Consider the following 20,339-nt stretch of genomic DNA (forward strand, 5'->3'; position numbering starts at 1 on the left):
CCAAATTCTTAAATACACAGCTATGCTATCCAACATGGGCACCAGGAGTCACACGTGGCTGTTAAAATTAAATAAAATTAATCAAAATAAAAAATTTAGTCCCCCAACCATACTAACGACATTTCAAATGCTCAACAGTCATATAGGGCAACTGGCTACTGTACTAAACAGCACAGAAAACATGGGATGAATTCACTGTAGAAAGTTTCTATTGGGTAAGCATGGCTAGCTACACAATCTGCCTGTTTAGTTAGCAGTCGACATTTAAAAATTAGATTTAATATACAAATCTCAATTTCTGGCCTCTACTGAAAAATCAGAAGATCAAGGCACTCCAGGTGCACTTCCCACAGGGCCACAGTTGGTTGGAACTGAGCAACACTTACCCTCTATCAGGTGGGAAGATCTCTGGTCTGCCAGAGTCCCAGTAAGCCCACACTTCACATATTCACAGAGCAGCCTGGTGGCTAACTGTCCTTCAAACCCTTGTTGCTGTCCTCTCTTTTCTTTTCCACAGATGGGAAATCTGGGACCAGAGAGGGAAACGCACTTTTTGTAGATCACACACCACAAAGGAAGACAGGCAGAACTAGGACCTAGGTTCTCAGGCCAGAGTTAAAAACCAACAAATAACAAACGAATATGATTGCTGAGTCATTAAATTGATGTTTCTTTTAGTCTCCAGTATCTTAGAGCAGCTAGAAGTAAAAATCTAAAATTGTGGAACTGTAACCGATACCAAACTCCAAAATCTGTTCTACAACTAATTGTTGTGCTGCGCTTTGAAATTTATTGCTTTATTGTATATATGTTATTTTTTACACACACACCAAAAAAGTCAATTTTGATAATAAAATTATTTATTCCTTCTAGCCTCCTATATTCTGGAGCAGCTAGAAGGAAAAATCTGAGATGATGGTATGGTAGCCCATGACTAACTCTGGGATCTCTCCTGTAACTACTTATTGAAGAGTGCTTTGAAAACTATTGCTTTTTTCTTTCTTTGCTTTGTATATATTTCTATTATATAATTTAAAAAGTTGAAAAAAAAAACAAAAAAACAAGTACCCACTCTGTCCTTAGCAGCTAATCAGCCACTGGGACAGGATAACAATGACGCAAGAGTCCCTGACCTCACCCCAATGCCCTCATCTGGAGACTCTGGACACAGGAGTTGTGGCATCTTGAGATGGACTTTATTGGACATGCAGCTGCCCAAGCCACGGATCTGGGAGCAAAGAGGCCTGGGGCCCTGGATCCAGGCACTGAGTTTGAGGAGGCCCGGGGATCAGGGCTGTTTGGAGCGAGGCCACAAGCGACTGGTGAGAGAGCCGAAGAAGAGGTTCTGCTTGCTGGACTTGGACAGCTCTGCCAGGCGCTGCTGCTCTTCCTGGGGCAGGCAGGAAGACAGATGAATGAAAAGGTCAGTGGGGTGGGGAGAGCCTCCACCCAGACTCCCAGGTTCCCAGCCCCCAGCCCACAGGCCACCCTTCTTTTAGACCTCTATCCAGCTGAGACCCTTTGTCCTGAACTCCTGGAACATCAGCCCATACACAGGAGGTCCTGAGACCCAGCCCAAACACTGGCAAGAACCAGCTCTAAGTCTCAGCAATCCAGGCTCAGATGTTTGGGACATGCCAGACCAAAATCTCACGTACTCAGGGTCTCTAGCCCTGAGTCTCAGAAGCTTCTCAGGCTCTCAAATCTCATGATTCCCTTCCTCAGATCCCAGGGTAGCCCCATGAACTCTGGGAACATAACACAAACCCTACAACCCCAGTCTGTATGCTGGAGACCCCAGGCCCAAATTCCAGGGCCCTCTTCCTTGACCGCACATTCCTGCACCCTTGGTCTCAGGTCCTCAGCTCTAAGCCCTATGATCCCTGCCTGGATGTTGGGGGATCCCTTCTCTGGGCAATCAGGGGCTCCAGTCCTACCCCCAGGAACCTAACCCAGAATCTGGTCAAGCTCAGTCTAGACCCCTAGGAATCTCTTCCCAAGACTCAATCCATATTTTCTACCCCAGTTCCACATTACCAGGGACCCATCAAGACTATCAGAACTACTTCTCTCCGGAATTCTCACCCTTATCCACTTCCCTCTGGAATTCTTATCCTTGGGCCTTACCCCCATATCCCCAGGACCCTCTTCCAGATCTGACCCAAACCCACAGTCTACTTCCAAAAATAATCAGGACCCCCAGACCTGCTCAAGACCATCAAGGAAAACCCCTCTCCCAGACCTAGCTCAAATGCTTGGTGTTTCCTCCTTCTGTTCTGAGAGCAGGCTGCAGAATCAATCCCGCCCCAGCCCCCCACCCCCCCGCCGTCCCTCTCCACACTCCTTACAACTCTTAAGACAGGTAGTGTCATATTCCCCAGTTTATAGACAAGGCAAACACAAGGCATTTGCCCAAGGTCACTCAGCCAACCATGGAAGCAGGAGACAGGCTGACTCAGGACACCTCCTTCAGGAAGCTTCAGGAACTGATGTACTGTCCTGCTGGCCTCAGGATCTGTAGCACCCACCTGCTCTAACCGGCTTTGCCGCTGTTTGAAAGCCTCAAGTGGGTCATCCTCCAGTGCGTAGTGCTCCAGCACTGTCCGGACATCCTCCACACCATTCAATGCAATGGCTGTGGGCACAACAGGTGGGGGTCAGTTGGGCAGAGGGCCAGAGGAAGGCAGGGCCAACAAAGGTCAGACAGGAGGGGCTGGTGCTACCTGATGCTACCTGGGACATTCCTTGACACTGAAAGGGCTCCTTGAACATTCCCAAGTGCACCCAAAACATTCCAGAGGGGTACCCCAAACATCCTAAGAAGGTTCTAAAGACTAAGATGCTTCTGAGCTTCCTGCATCTCAACTGCCCAGTTTCATGAAAGACAAGCCAGAATCATATGCTTATCATTCCTCCTGAGGGTCAAGGATTCTGGGATCAGAGGCCAAGAGGTCAGGGGTCAGCCTCACTCTTAAGGAAGGCAGACAGATCCAACAAGACCCGGTCATCAGAATTGCCATCCCAGGGCCGTAGGGCGACACCATTGTAGGGTTGTAAGCGGAAGGCTTCCTTTTTGCAGTCCACAACCACCACACGGGCTGGGTCCCGATTCAGACACGAGATGTCCTGAAAGTGGATGACAGACAAGGTCAAAGCCTGAGCCCCTCCTTTCCCCACCACGGGCCCACAGACAGATGGATGGACGCACGCACACACACACGCGCACACACACACACACACACACACACACACACGAAATCACCATGACTGAGGCCTCCCAAAGACCAGGCTTGTATGAATGGCATTAAACTCCCCAGGGAGCTTGGGAGCTAATCGCACAGATTCCCAGAATTCCCACCTAGGTAACACAGAAACAGATTAACTCAGGAGGTCTGGGGAGGGAACGAGGCTCTTGCACATTTAACTAACATCTCACACTGTGGTATATTGAGGTTTGGAAACCTCTTACCCAGACAGAGGTGTGAACAAATCTACAGCAACACAGAAGGACTTACACAGAGACACCAAGACACACACCTTATACAATCCATGCCTCAATCTTAACCCATGTACTATGTTTTCTTTTTTTTTTAAGAATGTAGAATAGGAACTTCATTTATTGTAGGCACTGAAATGGGTCAAATGTGCCGGGAGGGTTTATGAAATACTCAAGCCCCCACCCTGCTTCAAACAAGAAACTGAATGCAGACTAAGTATGTTTCTGCTTCGGATACTAATGATATCCAGATGTTACAGATGACAGTCATTTTAGCGTGGGTTTAGGAGGGTTCTCCCTGAGGGTTTTTCTTTCCTTAAAAATGGTCTTAAGTTTGGCTTCCAGACTTGAATTCTTAGGGAATAATAAACAGCAGAAACAGGGATTCTTCTGTTCCCAAGGAAACAAAAATGATCTATCAACAGTTTATCCACTATCACTGTGACCACTGTATCCAAAACACTAGCTAGAAAAGAAGTTAAGTTAATTGCCAGTACAGGTTCCATACAATAACATTATTAGACAAATTATTTTTGGCTTTGTAACAGGCTAAATAAGGTGGTTGGGACTGACCTATAGTGATTGTTGGTTTCAGTAACACATACACAGGTAAAAGTTAAAACAGCTATGACTCAATTTATAGTTTAAGAAGCACCCTCTATAAGAACAAGATCACACTGACTTTGTCTTTAAAACGTCATATAACTCCTGAGTTTCATATAAAATGTGAAAACTTTAGTTAAGAATGAACCCAAATAGAGTATTAACATTTACTTAATGTTCGCCACTAATGACTCTCACAAAACTCTGAGTTCCACTGGATTTAGAAGTGATTTTACATTCCATATCTTCTAATGTATCATATTTCATATTACTAATGATGCAGTCAAGAAAATGAAAATTTTCTCTTCATTTTCTGTTCTCTATTTTTCACCTCATCTTAATCTTCTTCTGTGATATCGTATTTATTCTTCCCATCACTAAGGTACGGAACACGCAGCTACACACGACATGATGAGCTCTCGTTATCTATCACTTCCAATTCCTGTTGCTATTTTTGGTAGAGTGGGTGGCTTCTGTCAGACTTAATCTTAAAATCTTTTTAACTGGCACTTCAGGGACAAGTGTCAGTGAAATGATATCTAATAGTTGTGGAAACAACTCATGTACTTCTGAACTCCTAAGGAAAACAGACCACCAGATCCATCAAGATGCAGTCAGAAACCCAACAGAAACCTAGACCCAGACTCAGACTCCTGGAACCCACAGGGAGACTGCAGGTCCAACAAACCCCAAACACAGTGTCATATGAGCTACTAGAATTACACATAGTCCCAGAAATACAGTTCCAGATACACAGAGACAAAACAGTTTCCAAACACCCCATGTCCCTCCTACCCTTCATGCCCCAATCATCTTCTTTAATGAGATCCCATTTCCCCAGAAAATAAGGAAGAAAGAAGGGCCTACTGATACCCAACAGGAAGTAGAGTCAAGGCAGAACCACAACCAGGACTGAGAGACTGGGGTCAGAGCTGGGCCCTCTTTCCCTCCTTTCCTCAGGACTGCCAGCCCAGTAAACCCTCCAGATCCCAAAGGCCCACCCATAACCCCCACCATGGCACCTTAACATGGTGTCCTTCCATATATCGTGTGGCGTCCCGGAATAGGCGATAGGAGATGAAGCCGTGGGGGTCCACACTGTCAATGAGTGGAAATGCAGTCTGGGTGGAGCAGGAAGAACAAGATAAGACTGAGACCTGGACACCAGACATCCTGCCACATTGACCATCCCTCCCCTGCCCTGTACCCTCACCATGCCAGTTTCCGATGTAAAGATGACGATTTCATACAAAGGTGCAAGCTGTTGGAATAAGGTCTCGATGCCTGGGCGCTTCTTAAACCTCCAGCCCGTGGCCAGCTGGGGATGCCATGGAAACAGTGAGACACCAAGATCAGAGCTCAGAGCCCCCAGAAGACAAAGACCCAGCCTGGGGATTTCCCAAAACCAGAGTTCTCTCATTCTGTCCTGGTGGCTCTGGGGGACTTCAGGGATACCTGGGCATTGATTAAAGCTCTGTGACTCAAGAGGACCTGGGTTCCAAAATAATAGCTGACTCCTTTGTGGCATGTACCGGTGCTAAAAACTCATACAACAACCCTACCCAGTGGTACCGCCATTATTTCCGTTCCACAGCTGCAGAGAGTGAGGCCCAGGATCACATGGCAGAGCTGGGATTGGACCCTAGTCTGACTCCAGAGACGATGCACTGAACTGAATCATCAAGCTCCAGCCCCCCAGTTCTATTCAGGGCCCCAACCCATTGCCTTCCCCAGGACACACCGACCACTCAGGGTGCAAGAGGACACCAGTGAGTTCCAAGACCAGTGTATAGGGTGGCTGGTAGTATGGCTCTCGCAGAGGGTCTGGGAGAAGGCAGGGACTCGTAGGCTCGATGATCATCTGTGGGAGAGGAACAGATGGGGGCACTCAGATAGGGAGCTGAGGGGGCTAAGGATAGAGGGGAAAGAGACGGAGAGAGGGCTCCCACTCACCTGTCTATAATCTTTGAAATATTTATAAGTCCGGCGCAACTGCTGTACCAGGACTGGATCTAGGAGAACACCAGGGCGCAAAGGAATTCTGAGATGAGCCCTGTTTAATCTCCCGGACAAATGAGGGGTTTATTTATCTACCAGATACAAACCTGTCTATCTGCCTACCTGGTTTGAAACAGCCCGTTTCTAGGTCCAAAGGCAGATGGCAATACAATGACATGACTGCCAGGTAGAATTATATTTATTCACTTGCCCAATTTTAACCTGATTATTTACACCACATGCTATCCCAAGTATAAAACAGAATGCGTATTTGCTCACTTAAGACCAATATACATATACCTGTCCATTCTGAACCACCATGCTCCCAGATCTAGCAACTTTAAGCCAATATACCACAACTAGTTAAACCAGAATGAACATATACACAGATCTACATACTTTAAACCCATTCTCAACCAGAAGCAATTTTGTATATTTACCCCCTGCCCACTCTAAAAACAATCAATATATCAACATGTCAGTTTACAAACATCCCCAGCACACACAGGCAGCTTTCTGGACCTACCAATTTTATTCTTCTTCTAGGAAGGACCAGGTGTAATAGGAATTGACAACTACTCTCTACTATCCAGTTTCTCTGTCAGAAATTCCCACCAAAAACTGGTTAACCAGAAGGGGAAGGAGGAAGGAGGTACTATTTTGGAAATGAGGAGCCGAAGGGTAGGGGACTGCAAGAAAAAGAAGAGGCTATCCTAAAAGAGGAGCTGGCTAGGGACTGCAGATGCTCAGCTAAGGCACAGGAAACCATGTGTCTGGCTGCCCTGAACCCCCCACATCCCCTCCCCCTCTGTCCCTCACCATCTGCTCCTGGACTAAGGGGCCAGGTCAGGGGACAAGGGCTTTGTAATGCCCCTCCCCACAAACCATCCAGCTGCTGACTCCCCCACCCCTAATGAAAGGAGGAGGGGCTGGTGGGGGGCACCACATGGAGGGTTACATCACAGCAAACAACAGAGTTGGGAGGGTCAGGGGACCCCAGAGTCTTGTTTCCTCACCATTGTCAAATTCATCGGGAATCTGGAAGGTAGAAAGAAAAATGCGGAGGTTGGAATGGCGAAGACACAACATCACACCCAGGAAAGAAACCTCCAGGCCTCTGAGAGGAATAGGCAAAAGTCTCTGGGGAGAAAAGGCTTACCCCAAATAAGAAATGAACCTGACCAGACCAAAGAGGACCACCCTCACACCTAAGGGGCTCCAGGTAGGACATCTGTGACTCTTCCCCCCTCACCTTGGCACCAGTTTCATCCACGGAGTTGTTTCCTGCAAGGCAAACAGGGCGAATGAGAGGAATTGGGGCCTGGACTCCTAGGTCCTGAGGGAGGAGTGGGAAGGGGGCCTGGATTTCTGGGTTTTGAGAAGAGGACTGGGAGCTTGGACTCCTGGGTCTGAGGGAAGAGGACAAGAAGCATAATCTCCTGGGTTCATGAGAGGAGGGGGCTGGGAACCTGGATTCCTGGCTCTCTGAGGAAGAAGGAGCAAAGGGAAGGGCTAGTCCTGAGGGAAGAGGCTTAGTAGGCTGGTCAATATCTATCCTTCCCTATCTTCCCCTCTTCTGACTGGTACCCTACAACTTGCTGAAGAAACCAACTAGAAGTAGAAACTTGAGTACAGGAGTTAGAAAGAAGGAGACTTCTTCATTTCAAGGTAGGTATCCTAGTTGCCTGTCTTACTGAAGAAGGAGCCAATGAAAGACAGTGAAACTCTTGAGGGGTAAGGGGGGCAATTAGGAGGTGGAATGGGAAGCCAACAAGACAAAACTGGGGGACACAGGTGTGTCTCTCACCGAAAATATAGACCACGCTCACAGTCCCACCAGCTCCAAGAAGTCCAGCAAGCCAGAGAGCGACTTTCTTGGCATAGCTGGGACCCTCTGAGCCTTGCTGCTGCTGTGGCCCCTGAGCCTGGGTATTCCCACGACTGCCAATCTCCACGACCTGCAGTGAGAGGGAGCAGAAAGATGATGAGAGAAGAGGAATAAGGCCGGGGTGGTTGGGGCACCCATGTCCCTGAAAAGAATCAGGGTGGGGAGCCAGGAAGCAGACACATGCTTCATAGCCCCTGAGCAGCCTATTGCTTGAGAAGCAGTTGGGAGGGGCCAGGAGGATCAAGAACTAGGCTGTCAGGAGTCTGGATCCCAGGAGTTCAAGAGAGGGCAGGCCCGGTACACAGGGTCCTGGAGACGACAGCACTGGAGGATGTAGACCACCAAAATCCGGAGCACGGAAGAAAACACATCAGGGAGCTGGAAAAATGGGATGGAGGGCACACAGGGAATGTGACAGCAAGTATGACTTTGGGAAGCCTGGTGCTTGTGGTACCAGGACATAGAGGAGATGGGATGGGAGACAGGGAAGATATGGATAAAAGATTAGAAACAGGGCAATCCGCTTGCCTCGGGCTTAGAAGTAGTAGGGCACAGAAGTTACAGGCCTGGAGGTCAGAATGGCCGGCTCTCTGTCGATATAGAAGCAAGTCGAATCGGGAGCCCGAACTGCTATCGCCCCTCTCCAACACCAACGGGGAGAAAATAATCACCCCCAAAGCCGGCCTGAGACCCTAGCGTCACGGGTCCCTTCCCCTCAAGCGTTACCTGAACGCACTCAGAGATGGGGAACAGCCGACCCCCTCCTCCGGCGCTCACGTGGGTGGGAGGTGGGGGTCCTGACGACGCACTAGGGCCCCAACATCCCGACCGAGAGAACAAGCGCTGTCCTCCCCGGGAGGTAGGGAAGCGCTCCAGAATGCCAGCGGCAACGGCAGCATTCCAGAAGCCCCGGGCAGCGGCATTCCGTCCGGAGTCCCGGAGAAGGGCGCCCGCACGCGGGGCGCCACCCTCATCCCACTCACCTGGTCCGGGGCCCTGGGAGGCGGCGTCGCCAGCCTCGTGCACAGACCCCGCGCGCCTTGCCGGAGACAGCTCCACGAACGAGAGAACAGGGCCGTCGAGGCCGCCATCTTGCGCTGACGTCACGCGGTCCCACCCACTCACTCCCTTTCCACCCGCCCCGTGTCGGGATCGTGGCCAATGAGTGCGCAGGGGAGGGGCAGGTGGACGGGAGCCCGAGAGAGCCAAAGGGTTGCGGGCGAACTGCCGGAGGCGACTCACCTCTGGGCATTTTGGTGGCTGCACCCGGGCGCGCCAACTAAGATACAAGGTCACCCGGGCGCTGAGTCCCCCTCGGGCGGTAGGGCATTCCGCCGCCCCAGCAAAAGGACCTGGCGGGGACAGGGAACACACCTATTACTCACAGGTAAAGTTGATGCCGTAAGAAGCCATCGGCCAAGGTTATCCATATCCGAGTCTCGTTGTTCATCTCGCCATTTGTGATTTGCCTTCACCTCCCGATAGTCAGAAATAGAAAACTAAGGACTAGAAAGTGGGATAAGCAGCCAGTGTTTCAGACTCCTTCCCTCACATGGAACTGGGAGACAGGAATCTTATCCTCTATTGTTCGCAGGGCCCCTCTTGCCTTACTGCCGTGAGTTTCTTGTAACGTGTCTGAAATTTTCAGAGCCATCCATTTATTTCATCTGGGGCTCAGCCACAGGAGCAGTGATCTGTGTGGCTGGGTCAGGGTTATTGAGAGAAGTTGGAATCATCAGTGAAACAGGCTACAGTAGCCCCACACGAATCTTCCTCAAATTATTGAGTAAAAAAAAGGTTTGATACCAAACTTTATAAAGTTACCATAGAACATTTAAGGGTATAAAATAAAGTAGCAAATGTGTAAGTGAGACAAAAGAAAGATAGGTGGAACTCCAAACTGTGATCACCTCTGGAGGGGAGGAGAATGGATTGGGGTTACTGCTAAAGAGTCCTATCTGGCACATATTGTTTCTTAAACTGGGTGGTGGGACATGGGTGTTCACGTATCTTTATGAACATCTGAAATGTTCTGTAATACATTTTTTAAAAGACATGTGAACATCAAATAAGGAAACTGAAGGAGTTTCAGGGTACTAAACCCCATTTTCTATACTGCCTCTCTACTCCACCCCCAGTCATCAACAAGCTACAGCAATCTGGTGTTCCTGCTATCAGAGCTGAAGAGAGAAAGGATCATCATATGCTGTAGCCTGCAGCACTGGAGGAATAAGGAAGTTTCCTGGGGATACTGACTGCGATTTTTGCATATTGTGATAACCCATGCCTGAGTAAGATGTAATTTCATCAATCATGTGGCAGAATCTAACAATCCCTTTCTGGATGTTTTCTCATACATCCTTCTAACAGCCTTCTGGGGTAGACACTAACGTTTTCCAGATGGGGAAACTGAGGCTTAGGAAGGCCCCAAAATCATTTGTCTAAGACCACACAGCAAGGAAGTAAGAGTGGAGTTGCAAATGACCACACTTACAAACCAGACACACAAACACAGGACTTTTGACCAAACAGCTCTTTTTATTGAAAGACATAACACAAAAAGCAAGCTGACAGTGAGGGAGATAAAGGAAGGTGGGGACCCTCTGCCAGACTCTACTCTGATTCCCACTTAACACCAGAAAGGAAGGACATGAGAAAATAAAGGAAATCTAGAATGACCAGTCTAGCCCTGCTCCAGGCCTAGGGCCAGGAAAGGAGGGACACTCTTCACCTGCCAGGTATCTGCCAACAACCACGACTCTGCCTGCCTTAGGCCTCCAGGAGCTTCCCCAGGAAGCGGAGGTTGAGGATCTTCAGCTGCTCATCAAGGTCCATGCGGACAATACCATCCTCACCATCGATGCTCAGCAGGACACCTGTGGCTTCCCGATCTTCACCCAGGATCACCTTCACCTGGGGATGGGGGCATAGGGTCAGGGTCCCATATCTGCAGCCCTCCAGTTCCTCTTTCCCCACCCAATGCCCTTACCTTGTTGTTCTTGGTGGGTGTGATGGGCTCCAGGTGCTCACTAGAGATGCTAACGACCTTCTCACTGTCCTTCAGGTACACAGAGCACATGCCTCCCTGGGGGTGGGAACCACCTGGTCAGCCTGGAATGCTCCCAACACAGGGTCGTGCACAGGGCTGACACCCACACTCCAGGAGAGACAAGCTTCTCATGCTGAGAAGTCAAATCACTTTCCCAAGGTGACAAACAGCAGGAAAGGGCAAGGCTGGGCCTTATTCCAGGCCTGAGACCAGTGGTATATGGCAATGAGGTGGGGAGGGGTAACTGGATCAGGAAGGGAAGGACCATGGTAAAGCCAGTTAGAATCAAAGAAACTGCTTCCCAGGCACTTGACCTTTCATATCTCACACTGGCCTCAGCATTTCCCACCCCACCCCAACCGCTTCTCTTCCTGGGCTCAGTCTCAGGGACAACCCCACAGTCCCCAGTCAGAGGCTGGACCTCATCTTGGTCACTTCCCTAAAAAGTAACCAAAAAGTCTTAAGTTCTGAGGCCTATCCAGTCAGCTTCCTGAGGGTCCCTCCCCATCCCATGGCCTGCATGGTGCTCCTAGCCCCCATCCTTATTACTCCCAATCCATCCCAACACAACATAGAGGATTCATTCCAAACCACAGCTCTGATAATACCACTTCCCTAATTAAATTCCCCCAATAATTTCCCAGTGACCTCAGGACAGAGTCCAGGCTCCCTAAGCTGACATATGACCTGGCCCTAGCCACTGATCTGGCCTCTCTTACCATCTCCCTTGGCTCTTTATGTTCCAGCCACAGTGATCATACTAGAGCTCCCCAAATGTGCTTGGCTTCCCTTCACTTCCAGGCTTTGACACATGTGTATCTCTCTACCTGGAACATATTTAATCTCTTTCCCCAGCCTTACTTCCTGGCTTACTCACTCAGTATTTAGGCCTCAGGTCAGATGTCGCCTCCTTCAGGAAGCCTTCCTACATTCCCACCAAAGCAGGGTGACTTGCCTTCTCTGGGTTTCCAACAATTCTCCTTGTCCCTGGGCTTCCCCATCCCAGCTTTGACCACTCTGGGTTGTCATTATCTAGTGACATGTGTCTCCCTCACTGAACTGTTAAAATCAGTAAGGGCAGGGCCTGAGGCTGTGGGCTCTGCTATTAATTCAATTAATATTAACTGGAAACCCAATGAGGTGCCAGGCCTTTATCTAGGAACTGGGGGTATCTACTTAGGAATAAAATACAGGTTTACTAATCAAAGAACCACGCCAAGCATACACTTTGTCTACATGTGGCAGACAACATGAACTATGTGGCCTTATGAGAGCCTGTAAGAAGCAAACCTGACACAGCCTATGATGTACTTCCCTAACAGGTGAGTAGGAGTTAACTAGGCAAAGAATGGAAGAAAGAGGGGTCTACACAGAGAAGAGACTGTGCAAAGGCCCCAAGGCTGGAACAGGAAGAGCCTGGGGATGTAGATGCCCAACCCTGGTACAAAGGAGGCACGTGGTCGGTGTCACTGAATTGATCTCTCAAAGGAATATGTCAAAAAGTAACCATGGCTGTATGACTCCATTATTGTGATTCTGATAAAGCTGCCAGTGTTTTAGAGCAGCTAGAAGGGAAAATCTGAGTTGAGGGCATGGTAGCCCACGCAAACTCTGGGAACTGTTCTATTGCTGCTTGCTGAAGTGTGCTTTAAAAAGTATTGCTTTTTTCCTTTCCTTTCTTTGTGTGTGTATACATATATATGTTATATTTTACAACTAAAAAAGGTTAAAAAAAAAAAAAACACCTACAGGCCGTTATAGTAATATTAGGTAAAATAAATTCCTGAAGTCAAAAATTTAAAAATACTTAGTAACATAATGCACTACTATGGCAAAGTTGGTATTTGTAATAACTTTTTACTTGATATTTTGAGAATGCACACAGTTTTGTTAATCAAGTGGTAGTTAAGATGCTGTTTTATATTCAGAATTCAAGTAACTGATATCTGTATTTACAGATTTTTTTCCTTCCTTGCTTAATTTTAAATTGGTTTATGAAACATAGTGTATAAAGAGGCTTTATGATGATTACTTAAATATTTTTTTAATATGCCTATGGATAAGCTAACTTAGATATCCATTTTAGGTGGTTAAGATTTCCATATGTTAACTGTAAAAATATTTGTATCTTCCATATTTTCCTGAAATCTGGAAAATATTTATTAACAGATCATTACTATAGCAATACAGATATTTGTAAGAACTTTCTACTTGATATTTTGAGAACATTCACAGTTTTGACAGCTAATCAAATGGTATCTAAGTTAGTGTTTACTAAGAATTTAAGAACTGCTATCTGACTATGTAGATTTTTTTCCTGTTGCCTTAATTTTAAATTGCTTTATGAAACTTAACGTGCAAACAAAGGCTTTACAATGATTATACGGATACTTTATTTAAATATGCCTACAGTTAAGCTAACTAAGATACCCACTGTTGATTGTTCTAAGTGTACTGCTTGTTTCTTTTAATAATAATAAAAAAAATTAACAAAATAAAAATTCTGGAAAAAAAAAAAGAGTAACCACAGAGATTGAGACACTTTGGGAGAAGCTGTTTGCCTACCCACCAACCTGGGCCCCACATACCGTGACGCTGCGGATGACACCTGTCTGTCCCACCACCTGCGTATCCAGGTAGGTGTCCCGCACCTTCACCTGGATGTCAGTGGTCACCCAGTCGCTGGAGTTCTGCTCAATGCCTGAGCCTGGTGTGTGGGGATTGTACCCACCAGGGGAAGGGGCTCCAGGTGTCATCGGACTGTAGCCAACAGGGCTCGGGCTGGGGCTGGCCTGCAAGGAAAAGGGAACAGGGTGGCTGGGAAGAGATCATCCGGCCTGGCTATCCCTATAGGCCAAAGAGCCCCCGCCCCACTCCCTGGCCCCAGAGCCCCTACCCTGTAGGCCTACGGGCTGATTGGTACCTGGTAAGCCATGGGTGAGGGTGTAGGGTGGTAGCTGGCTGGAGAGTGGGTGTTCTGGTAACCCGCTGGGCTTGGCGCCACCTGGTGGTAGCTCTGGGGGCTTGGGCTGGGCTGGTAGGAGCCTTGGGGGGAGGGGGCAGCATAGGGTGAGAACTGGTCTGTGTTGTACCTGCAAGAACAAGGAGAAAAGGGGTACTTGTTGGGAGTAGAGTGGAGTGGAGGAAGTGGTGGCAGTGGGGGGAAGGGCTGGCAGGGGTAGATTGGGGCTCACCCCTGTGGACTCACATGGCCGGCGTCCCTGGTGTCTGTGGATTGTACTGTGGGTTGACCTGTGGGGATGAGGGGTCTGGGTAGCCAGGTGTTTGGGGATTGGGGGTTCCACCATAGGCCTGTGGAGATGGTGTGGGCTCATCATCAAAGGCATACTCGTACTCTTCCTCGGCCCTGTTGGGGAAAGAAGTTGGTTGAGGATGACTGTGGTGATAACGCAGCAAATGCTTACATCTCCACAGCAGACCAACCAGAGACTTTGCTGATGTGATCTCCTTTCACAGCTGAGAAGATGGTGACACAGAGATAAAGGCTGCATGCCCAAGGTCACACAGCCCAGGCAGCTGTCTCCAAGCCAAGTCTTAACCACAACCCACTACTGTCACTGGGGTTGAAGTGGAACCCACCCCCAAGCCATGTATTCTCATTCACATAACCCAGCCAGAGACTGGGAGCAGAGAACTCTGGGTGAGATGCAGCAGACCCCTGCTATCCACCATGAACTTCCAGACAGTCCAGCACAGCCCCTCACACACTCCAGCACAGACTCCACCTTGCACCAGCTCCTGAACCTCACCGGGATGGTGTGTTAGGGTTGTTGGGGTCCCAGGCCCCGCTCTGCGCAGGAGTACGGCTGCCATCATGCAGGGGCGTCTGCGAGCCATAATGTGGGGTGCGGCTGCCTGGAATGGAGGAGAGGCTTGTGACCATTGGTTCTGTCCTGTTTCCAGTTTGCCCCTGTATCGTCCCTCTTCCCTGTCTCTCAGAGAGCACACACCATCTTGGAGAGGAGTCTGTGAGCCATACATGGGTGTGCGGGAGCCAGAGCCGTACATGGGTGTCTGGGAGCCATACATGGGTGTCCGCCCATAAGTCGAGGTCATGCCACCTGGGCGCCGTGAGCCCCTGTGGACAGATAGCAAGTGGGGTGAACAGAGCCCTCTCACTGCCAAACAACCCACATCCCGGCCCTTCCCTAGCCCAGGTGTACACTGTGGTGAGCCGCTGACGGTCCACAGAGATGGTCTGGCAAGTGGAGTGCAGCTCCACGCGGGCTGTGGACTCGGTGGCATCCTTCACCACCCCAATGTAGCCTGGTGGGGAAGTGGGAGGTCAGGTCAGGGGCTCTTCTCACCATGTCCATCCCGCAAACCCCCACCTGGCCAAGCAGGTCACCTTTGTAGGGCCCTTGGGAGATGCGCACAGTCTGGCCAATGAGCTCATCATCTCTCCGCCCCCGGCCCCGGCTCATGCCACCACCACCACCACCTGGGCTGCCAAAGCCACCGCGCTGACCTGGGGAACAGAGAAGATCATTACATTCTGCCAAGGGGCCAAAGAACCTTCAAACTCCTCTCTGTGCAGCCTGATGCCCTCTACCCCCAGGCTGATCAGTTACTTCCTCTGGGTTCTGCCAGACCAGATTTCCCGTTCCAGCCCTGACAACACTGGGCTATCACTGTGGGCTTGGATCTGTCCCTCCCTGGGCTATGAGCCCCATGATGGCAGGGCCCAGGGTTATCTCAGTCACTGCTTGGCCCCAGCAACACCTGCCCAGGACCTTGTACAGGGCAGGTGTGGTCAGTGAATGTGGGCCAAAAAACTGGTGTTCTCCTCCAGTTTCCTCCTCTCCCCCAACACATCCCCCACCTGATTCCCTCTCACCTCCAGTGCTAGGGTGCATAGGGCTGCTGATCCGGGGACTCATGGGGGCAAAGCCACCCACAGTGAAGTTGGTCACATCACGAGGCTGGGGGAGGTACAGGAAGTGAACTGGTGTGGTTGGGTGTAAGGGCTTAGGTGACAGGCTCCAGGCCCTTGACCACACTACCTGCCTCCATTTGGAAACATGCCCAGCAGCCATGCTTCTCTCCTGGTGGCCACACCTTGATTTTCCTTTGGGGGAACTGCCACACCTCTGCCTTCAGAGGCCTATCAATCTAAGAGGCCCTGGTTTCCCTAGCCAAGGAGTAGGACTGAAACTTGGCCAGGCAGGAATTTAAATCTCTAGTGACATAAGGACAAGCCATGGGGATTCTTCATCACATTGGCAGGACCCTCAGACCAATTTCCTTTCTGAGACCTGGTTCTAACAGACTTTCCTGTAAGTCCCATCTTAGGACCTTTGTACTTGCTGCTCTCTCTGCCTGGAATATACTTCCCCAAGAGATACCTTCATTCAGATATCTCAAGTGTCACCTCAAGGAGAGGCCTTTCTTTACCCTATTCTACCTAAAGCAGCAGCCCCATCACTCTCTATCTCCTTAACCGGTTTTATTTTTCCTCACAGTTCTTGCCATCATCTTATATTAGATTGTTATTTATTTATCTCTTCACCTCTGGAGTATCAGCTCCAAAAGGACAAATTTCTGTCCTGTTTGCTGCTGTATCTCCACTGTCTAGCACTAAATAGGTATGCAATAGAAACAAATGAATGAAGATAAAAAAAAAACAAACAAAGAGAGAAAGCAGAAAAAAAAAACTAAAAAAATAATACACAAAAAATGAATGGAAACAGTGACAATTAAAGGCAATACATGATCCTGAATGGAATCTAACAAGGGAGGAGAGAAAGCTCAAAAGGACATTACTGGGACATATAAAAACTATAATGTAGACTGCAAGCATCTGTATCAATGTTAAATTTCTTGAACTGGATAACCACACTCCAAGTGGATACATAAGTGAATATCCCTGTTCTTGGGAGATGGACATGGCAGTATTCAGTTTTGAAAGAGCAAAACATAGAACCTACACTCGAATGTTCAGGAAATGGATTGATAAATAGATAAATGGGCAGACGGATGGATTGACGGAATGAGAGATGGAATGACACACAAATATGCAAAAGGTTAAAATTGTGGATTTGGGTATCTACAGGGCTAGGGGTATGGTGGAATTCATTATATAGGGCTTTTATGATTTTTGTAACTGTCCTTTAAGTTTGAAAGTGTTTCAAAATAAGTTTAAAATGAAAAAAAGAAGAAAAAAACCCACGAATGAGTGAACGATTTGATGACCAGCTCAGAAGCCTAATAAACCACATTTCTGCAAAACGTTACTAGACAATGACCTCTGCCCTCCTAACTCTCCACAAGCACAATCACGTCACTCCTGGGGAAGCCCAGAAAGTCAACTGAGGTACCTATGGATAGGGTCCCAGTAAGCCCACCTCACCTTTGAGCCCCCAGCCAGCACCAGGTGGCGGGTCTTGCAGACGAACATGCCCCCGTTCTCCACCAGTTTCTTGCAGTGCAAGAAGGCAAAGCTGCGGAAGAGGTGGCGAATCTCGCCCTCCCGGCCCTAGAGTGGAAGACGAAGGGTACTCTCCTGGCCATGCCCTATTCCACTCCCACTATTTCAGACCCAGCTGAAAGGCAGGAGCTTGCACTCACCGAGTGGGGGCCATCAATGACCTTGACAATGTCTTTCACGTGGATGTTGTTCTGTTCTGAGTCCAAGGCCACGGCAAAGCGATTGTCCTTTTTCCGGGTCACAGCTTGGTGCCTGACAGTCACCACCTTCCCATACATGTTCAGCACCTGCAGAGGGAGGTGCGAGTGATGGGGGGAGAGGGAGGAATGGGGTAACATGGAGCAGGCTTCCCTAAGGAGGAACAATTCTTCCTGGGGGAAGGCTGTCCCAAGTTCTACAAGACATACAGAATCCTGCCTGGGGCAGGCAAGGTCAGGAGAGGCACTCCCTAGGCACTGGGTCAAACAAAAATGTTCCCACTCATTCCAAAATACCCTCAGGGACTTGAGATGGGGATTAGGAGTGGGGGAGATAGTGAAATAATAGCTAACCCTACCTGCCACTCCCTCTGTGCCAGGCCCCATGCCAAGCTCTTTACACAGAACATTCTACTGAGGCCTCCCAACGTCTCTTTGAGGTGGGTACTATCACAATACCCATCTTACAGACAGGGAGTCTGGGCTCCAGAGAGGGCAAGTCACTAGCCCCAGGTCACACAACAGGGAAGCAATACAGCCAAAATGAGAATCTAGTGTCCAGGGTGCTAAGCACCATGCTCTGTGGCTCATGGGTCTATGAGGAAGGGTTGAAGGGGGAAAGGATACCCACAACACCCCAAATCTCAGCAAACTAATCTCAGAGAATCATTCACAACCAATAAAATAGATGCTACTATTGGCTCCATTTTACAGTTTGTGAAACTAAGGTTGAGAGAGGACAAATGACTTTCCACCTGCCCAGCATCACACAGCTGTGAGAGACAGCCAGGTCTGCAACTCAGACCTGCCTATTCTTAGTCACCATGTTTTGCCAACTTCTAGGATGATGGGCTCGAGAGAGAGGAAGCCCCTCAAAGTGAGCACTGACCGCTGAGCCCAACACAGTCACCTGGAAGGTCTCCCGCTCCAGTCTCACGATGACGCCCATGGTCTGGTGGTCCAGCTGTACAAGCTCACCCCACTCATGCTGACCCCCGACATCCACACCTGATGCTGTCTCTGAGCAGAGCTGCAGGTCCCGGGGGAGCACCTTCAGCTGCCAAGAGACAGAGAAAGGGATCAGGCTAGCCAGCCTGGGTCTCCCCTCTTGGCATTCACGCTCCCACCCCGCACCCCCAACCACTTACTTCATGCATGGTGAGGTCGGAGAAGAGGATGACAAAGTTCTCCTCCACCCGCACAATGAGGCCTGTGTCGCCCTCGAATCGGCCAGCAATCACCTTCACATGGTCCCCCATCTTGAAGTATTTCCGAAGTTCCTGGGCTGGAAACTCCAACATGTCCTGGGGGATGAGGGACAGAGACAAGGAATAGGTGAGGGGAGGTCATCACAACCCAACCCCTCCTGTCTTCTGAATTCACTTGTGTTCTCAGAAAAAGTCCTTGCCAGAGCCCATTTCAGACTTACACTCCCACACAGACTATCTAAAGCCAATATGACAATGTGACAACCCCTCAAATGGCCAGCCCAATACAGGACATCAGCCTGGACAACCCTTCAGACACGCCCAGAGAAGCTGCCCCAGACACTCCACCAAATTCAGTAACTCCTTGGAGACACACACATCCAAGCAACAGAACCAGGCACCCACCTGAGATGACTCCATGGGAACACCACAACCTCAACCCAATAAACACCAAGATACCTTGCTTTCCAGAAACAAAAAAAATAGGCCAAGGCATTCTCCAGTGACAGACAAAACTAAGCAACCCCTTCAGTGATACAGTCACATGCTAAAATACAGCCCCTAGATACATGTTTCTTCTGCCCTTAAACATATGAGCAACTAACATATGCAAGGGATGACATACACTATCGTCCCTTGCATCTGGGTCAGAAATATGAGCACACACCCCATATATACACAAGCCCAGTCTCCCAAAGACATGTGTCCCCAGGAGTCTCCTAGGGGAAGAGAAGAACCACACACCAGGCCCCCAGAACTGTAACCAAAAATCTTTCCCCCCAAATACTTCCACATACCCCACCCTAAATAGAGACACATGTGATTACTTTATCAGACATACTTTCCCAGGCACCTGTGAATACTATACCCCTGAAAACACCAGAAAGGCCTAGGTAGTCCCTCCTTATAAAGAGATATAAGCAGGTACACGACTCCCTGGACACATATATAAGCAAACACCTCCCCCAAATACTCAGATCCCCTCCCTCTCAGATCTGGAAAAAGTCCCACAGGTGCACATGTGAGCCCATCCCGGGGGCAGGAGAGGCGCCCACCTTGAGGTCCTCGTGCTTGGGCATGATGGTGATCTTGTTGCCATCCACGCTGAGGATCTTGCCCTGCAGGTTGATAAGCTCACCCTCGCAGACCTCCACGTTATCCCCAGGCTGGAAGTTGTGCTCCCGCTCCTTTCCTGTGGGAGCAGAGATGGGGTTGACTTGGGAGCTGCCCCAATGGGCTGCTTCCTCCTCCTTGGCCTGGGTGGGGACAGGGACCAAATACCTGTGCTCTCAGTCACCACCTCCAGGTCGATACCCTCTGGCTGGTCCTCAAACTTCTCTAGCTCCGAGAGTGTGGGTTTCACACCCTCTGTGATCTGAGTTCCAAGAGGAGAGGGGAGGAGGAGAAAGTGATCAAAGACTGGTATATCACAGCCCAGCTGGTGGGTTAGAA

The 20,339-nt window shown here is 49.2% G+C and overlaps 2 protein-coding genes and 1 long non-coding RNA gene across 7 annotated transcripts in view; 1 reads left to right on the forward strand and 2 right to left on the reverse strand.

The window, feature by feature from the left end:
• Positions 1-1,174: 1,174 nt before the first annotated feature.
• Positions 1,175-9,107, reverse strand: TIMM50 (translocase of inner mitochondrial membrane 50). 4 transcript variants are annotated; one of them, XM_077131886.1, is made up of 11 exons: positions 8,969-9,107; positions 7,905-8,055; positions 7,350-7,381; positions 7,114-7,135; positions 6,053-6,111; positions 5,841-5,960; positions 5,313-5,417; positions 5,122-5,220; positions 2,970-3,126; positions 2,529-2,635; positions 1,175-1,390 (listed from the first exon to the last, which is right to left on the reverse strand). In XM_077131886.1, exons 1-11 carry the CDS (start codon positions 9,074-9,076, stop codon positions 1,289-1,291), a joined length of 1,062 nt encoding a protein of 353 aa, XP_076988001.1. In that variant the 5' UTR covers positions 9,077-9,107; the 3' UTR covers positions 1,175-1,288. The 4 variants fall into 4 exon arrangements, with proteins under 4 accessions (XP_076988001.1, XP_076988004.1, XP_076988003.1 ...); XM_077131889.1 differs by lacking the exon at positions 8,969-9,107 and adding an exon at positions 8,712-8,875; XM_077131888.1 differs by lacking the exons at positions 6,053-6,111; positions 8,969-9,107 and adding exons at positions 8,514-8,575; positions 8,712-8,875.
• LOC143659193 (uncharacterized) lies at positions 9,074-13,560 on the forward strand. Its single transcript, XR_013163476.1, has 3 exons — positions 9,074-9,372; positions 10,124-10,276; positions 12,357-13,560. It is a non-coding gene; the product is annotated as an uncharacterized LOC143659193 (long non-coding RNA).
• SUPT5H (SPT5 homolog, DSIF elongation factor subunit) overlaps positions 10,504-20,339 on the reverse strand; it is a 31,498-nt gene continuing 21,662 nt past the window's right edge. For both annotated transcript variants that reach the window (XM_077131885.1, XM_077131883.1), the window contains 16 exons: positions 20,169-20,262; positions 19,943-20,079; positions 18,828-18,983; positions 18,590-18,736; positions 17,623-17,769; positions 17,405-17,530; positions 15,893-15,977; positions 15,404-15,523; positions 15,219-15,321; positions 15,006-15,133; positions 14,805-14,910; positions 14,243-14,401; positions 13,958-14,126; positions 13,623-13,826; positions 10,975-11,070; positions 10,504-10,898 (listed from right to left, as the gene is read on the reverse strand). In XM_077131885.1, coding sequence (XP_076988000.1) covers positions 10,755-10,898; positions 10,975-11,070; positions 13,623-13,826; positions 13,958-14,126; positions 14,243-14,401; positions 14,805-14,910; positions 15,006-15,133; positions 15,219-15,321; positions 15,404-15,523; positions 15,893-15,977; positions 17,405-17,530; positions 17,623-17,769; positions 18,590-18,736; positions 18,828-18,983; positions 19,943-20,079; positions 20,169-20,262 — 2,121 coding nt within the window. In that variant the 3' untranslated portion in view covers positions 10,504-10,754. The remainder of the gene's footprint in view (positions 10,899-10,974; positions 11,071-13,622; positions 13,827-13,957; positions 14,127-14,242; positions 14,402-14,804; positions 14,911-15,005; positions 15,134-15,218; positions 15,322-15,403; positions 15,524-15,892; positions 15,978-17,404; positions 17,531-17,622; positions 17,770-18,589; positions 18,737-18,827; positions 18,984-19,942; positions 20,080-20,168; positions 20,263-20,339) is intronic.

Source organism: Tamandua tetradactyla, chromosome 16 (assembly GCF_023851605.1).
Source record: "Tamandua tetradactyla isolate mTamTet1 chromosome 16, mTamTet1.pri, whole genome shotgun sequence".
NCBI lineage: Eukaryota > Metazoa > Chordata > Mammalia > Pilosa > Myrmecophagidae > Tamandua > Tamandua tetradactyla.

Coding starts and splice junctions, on each gene's coding strand:
- TIMM50 (XM_077131886.1), bottom strand. CDS start 9,076: ATGGCGGCCTCGACGGCCCTGTTCTCTCGTTCGTGGAGCTGTCTCCGG. Junction 5,418..5,840: donor TCTTGCACCCTGAGTGGTCG/GTGTGTCCTGGG, acceptor TGGCATCCCCAG/CTGGCCACGGGCTGGAGGTT. Junction 2,636..2,969: donor TCTGTCTGCCTTCCTTAAGA/GTGAGGCTGACC, acceptor TTGTGCCCACAG/CCATTGCATTGAATGGTGTG.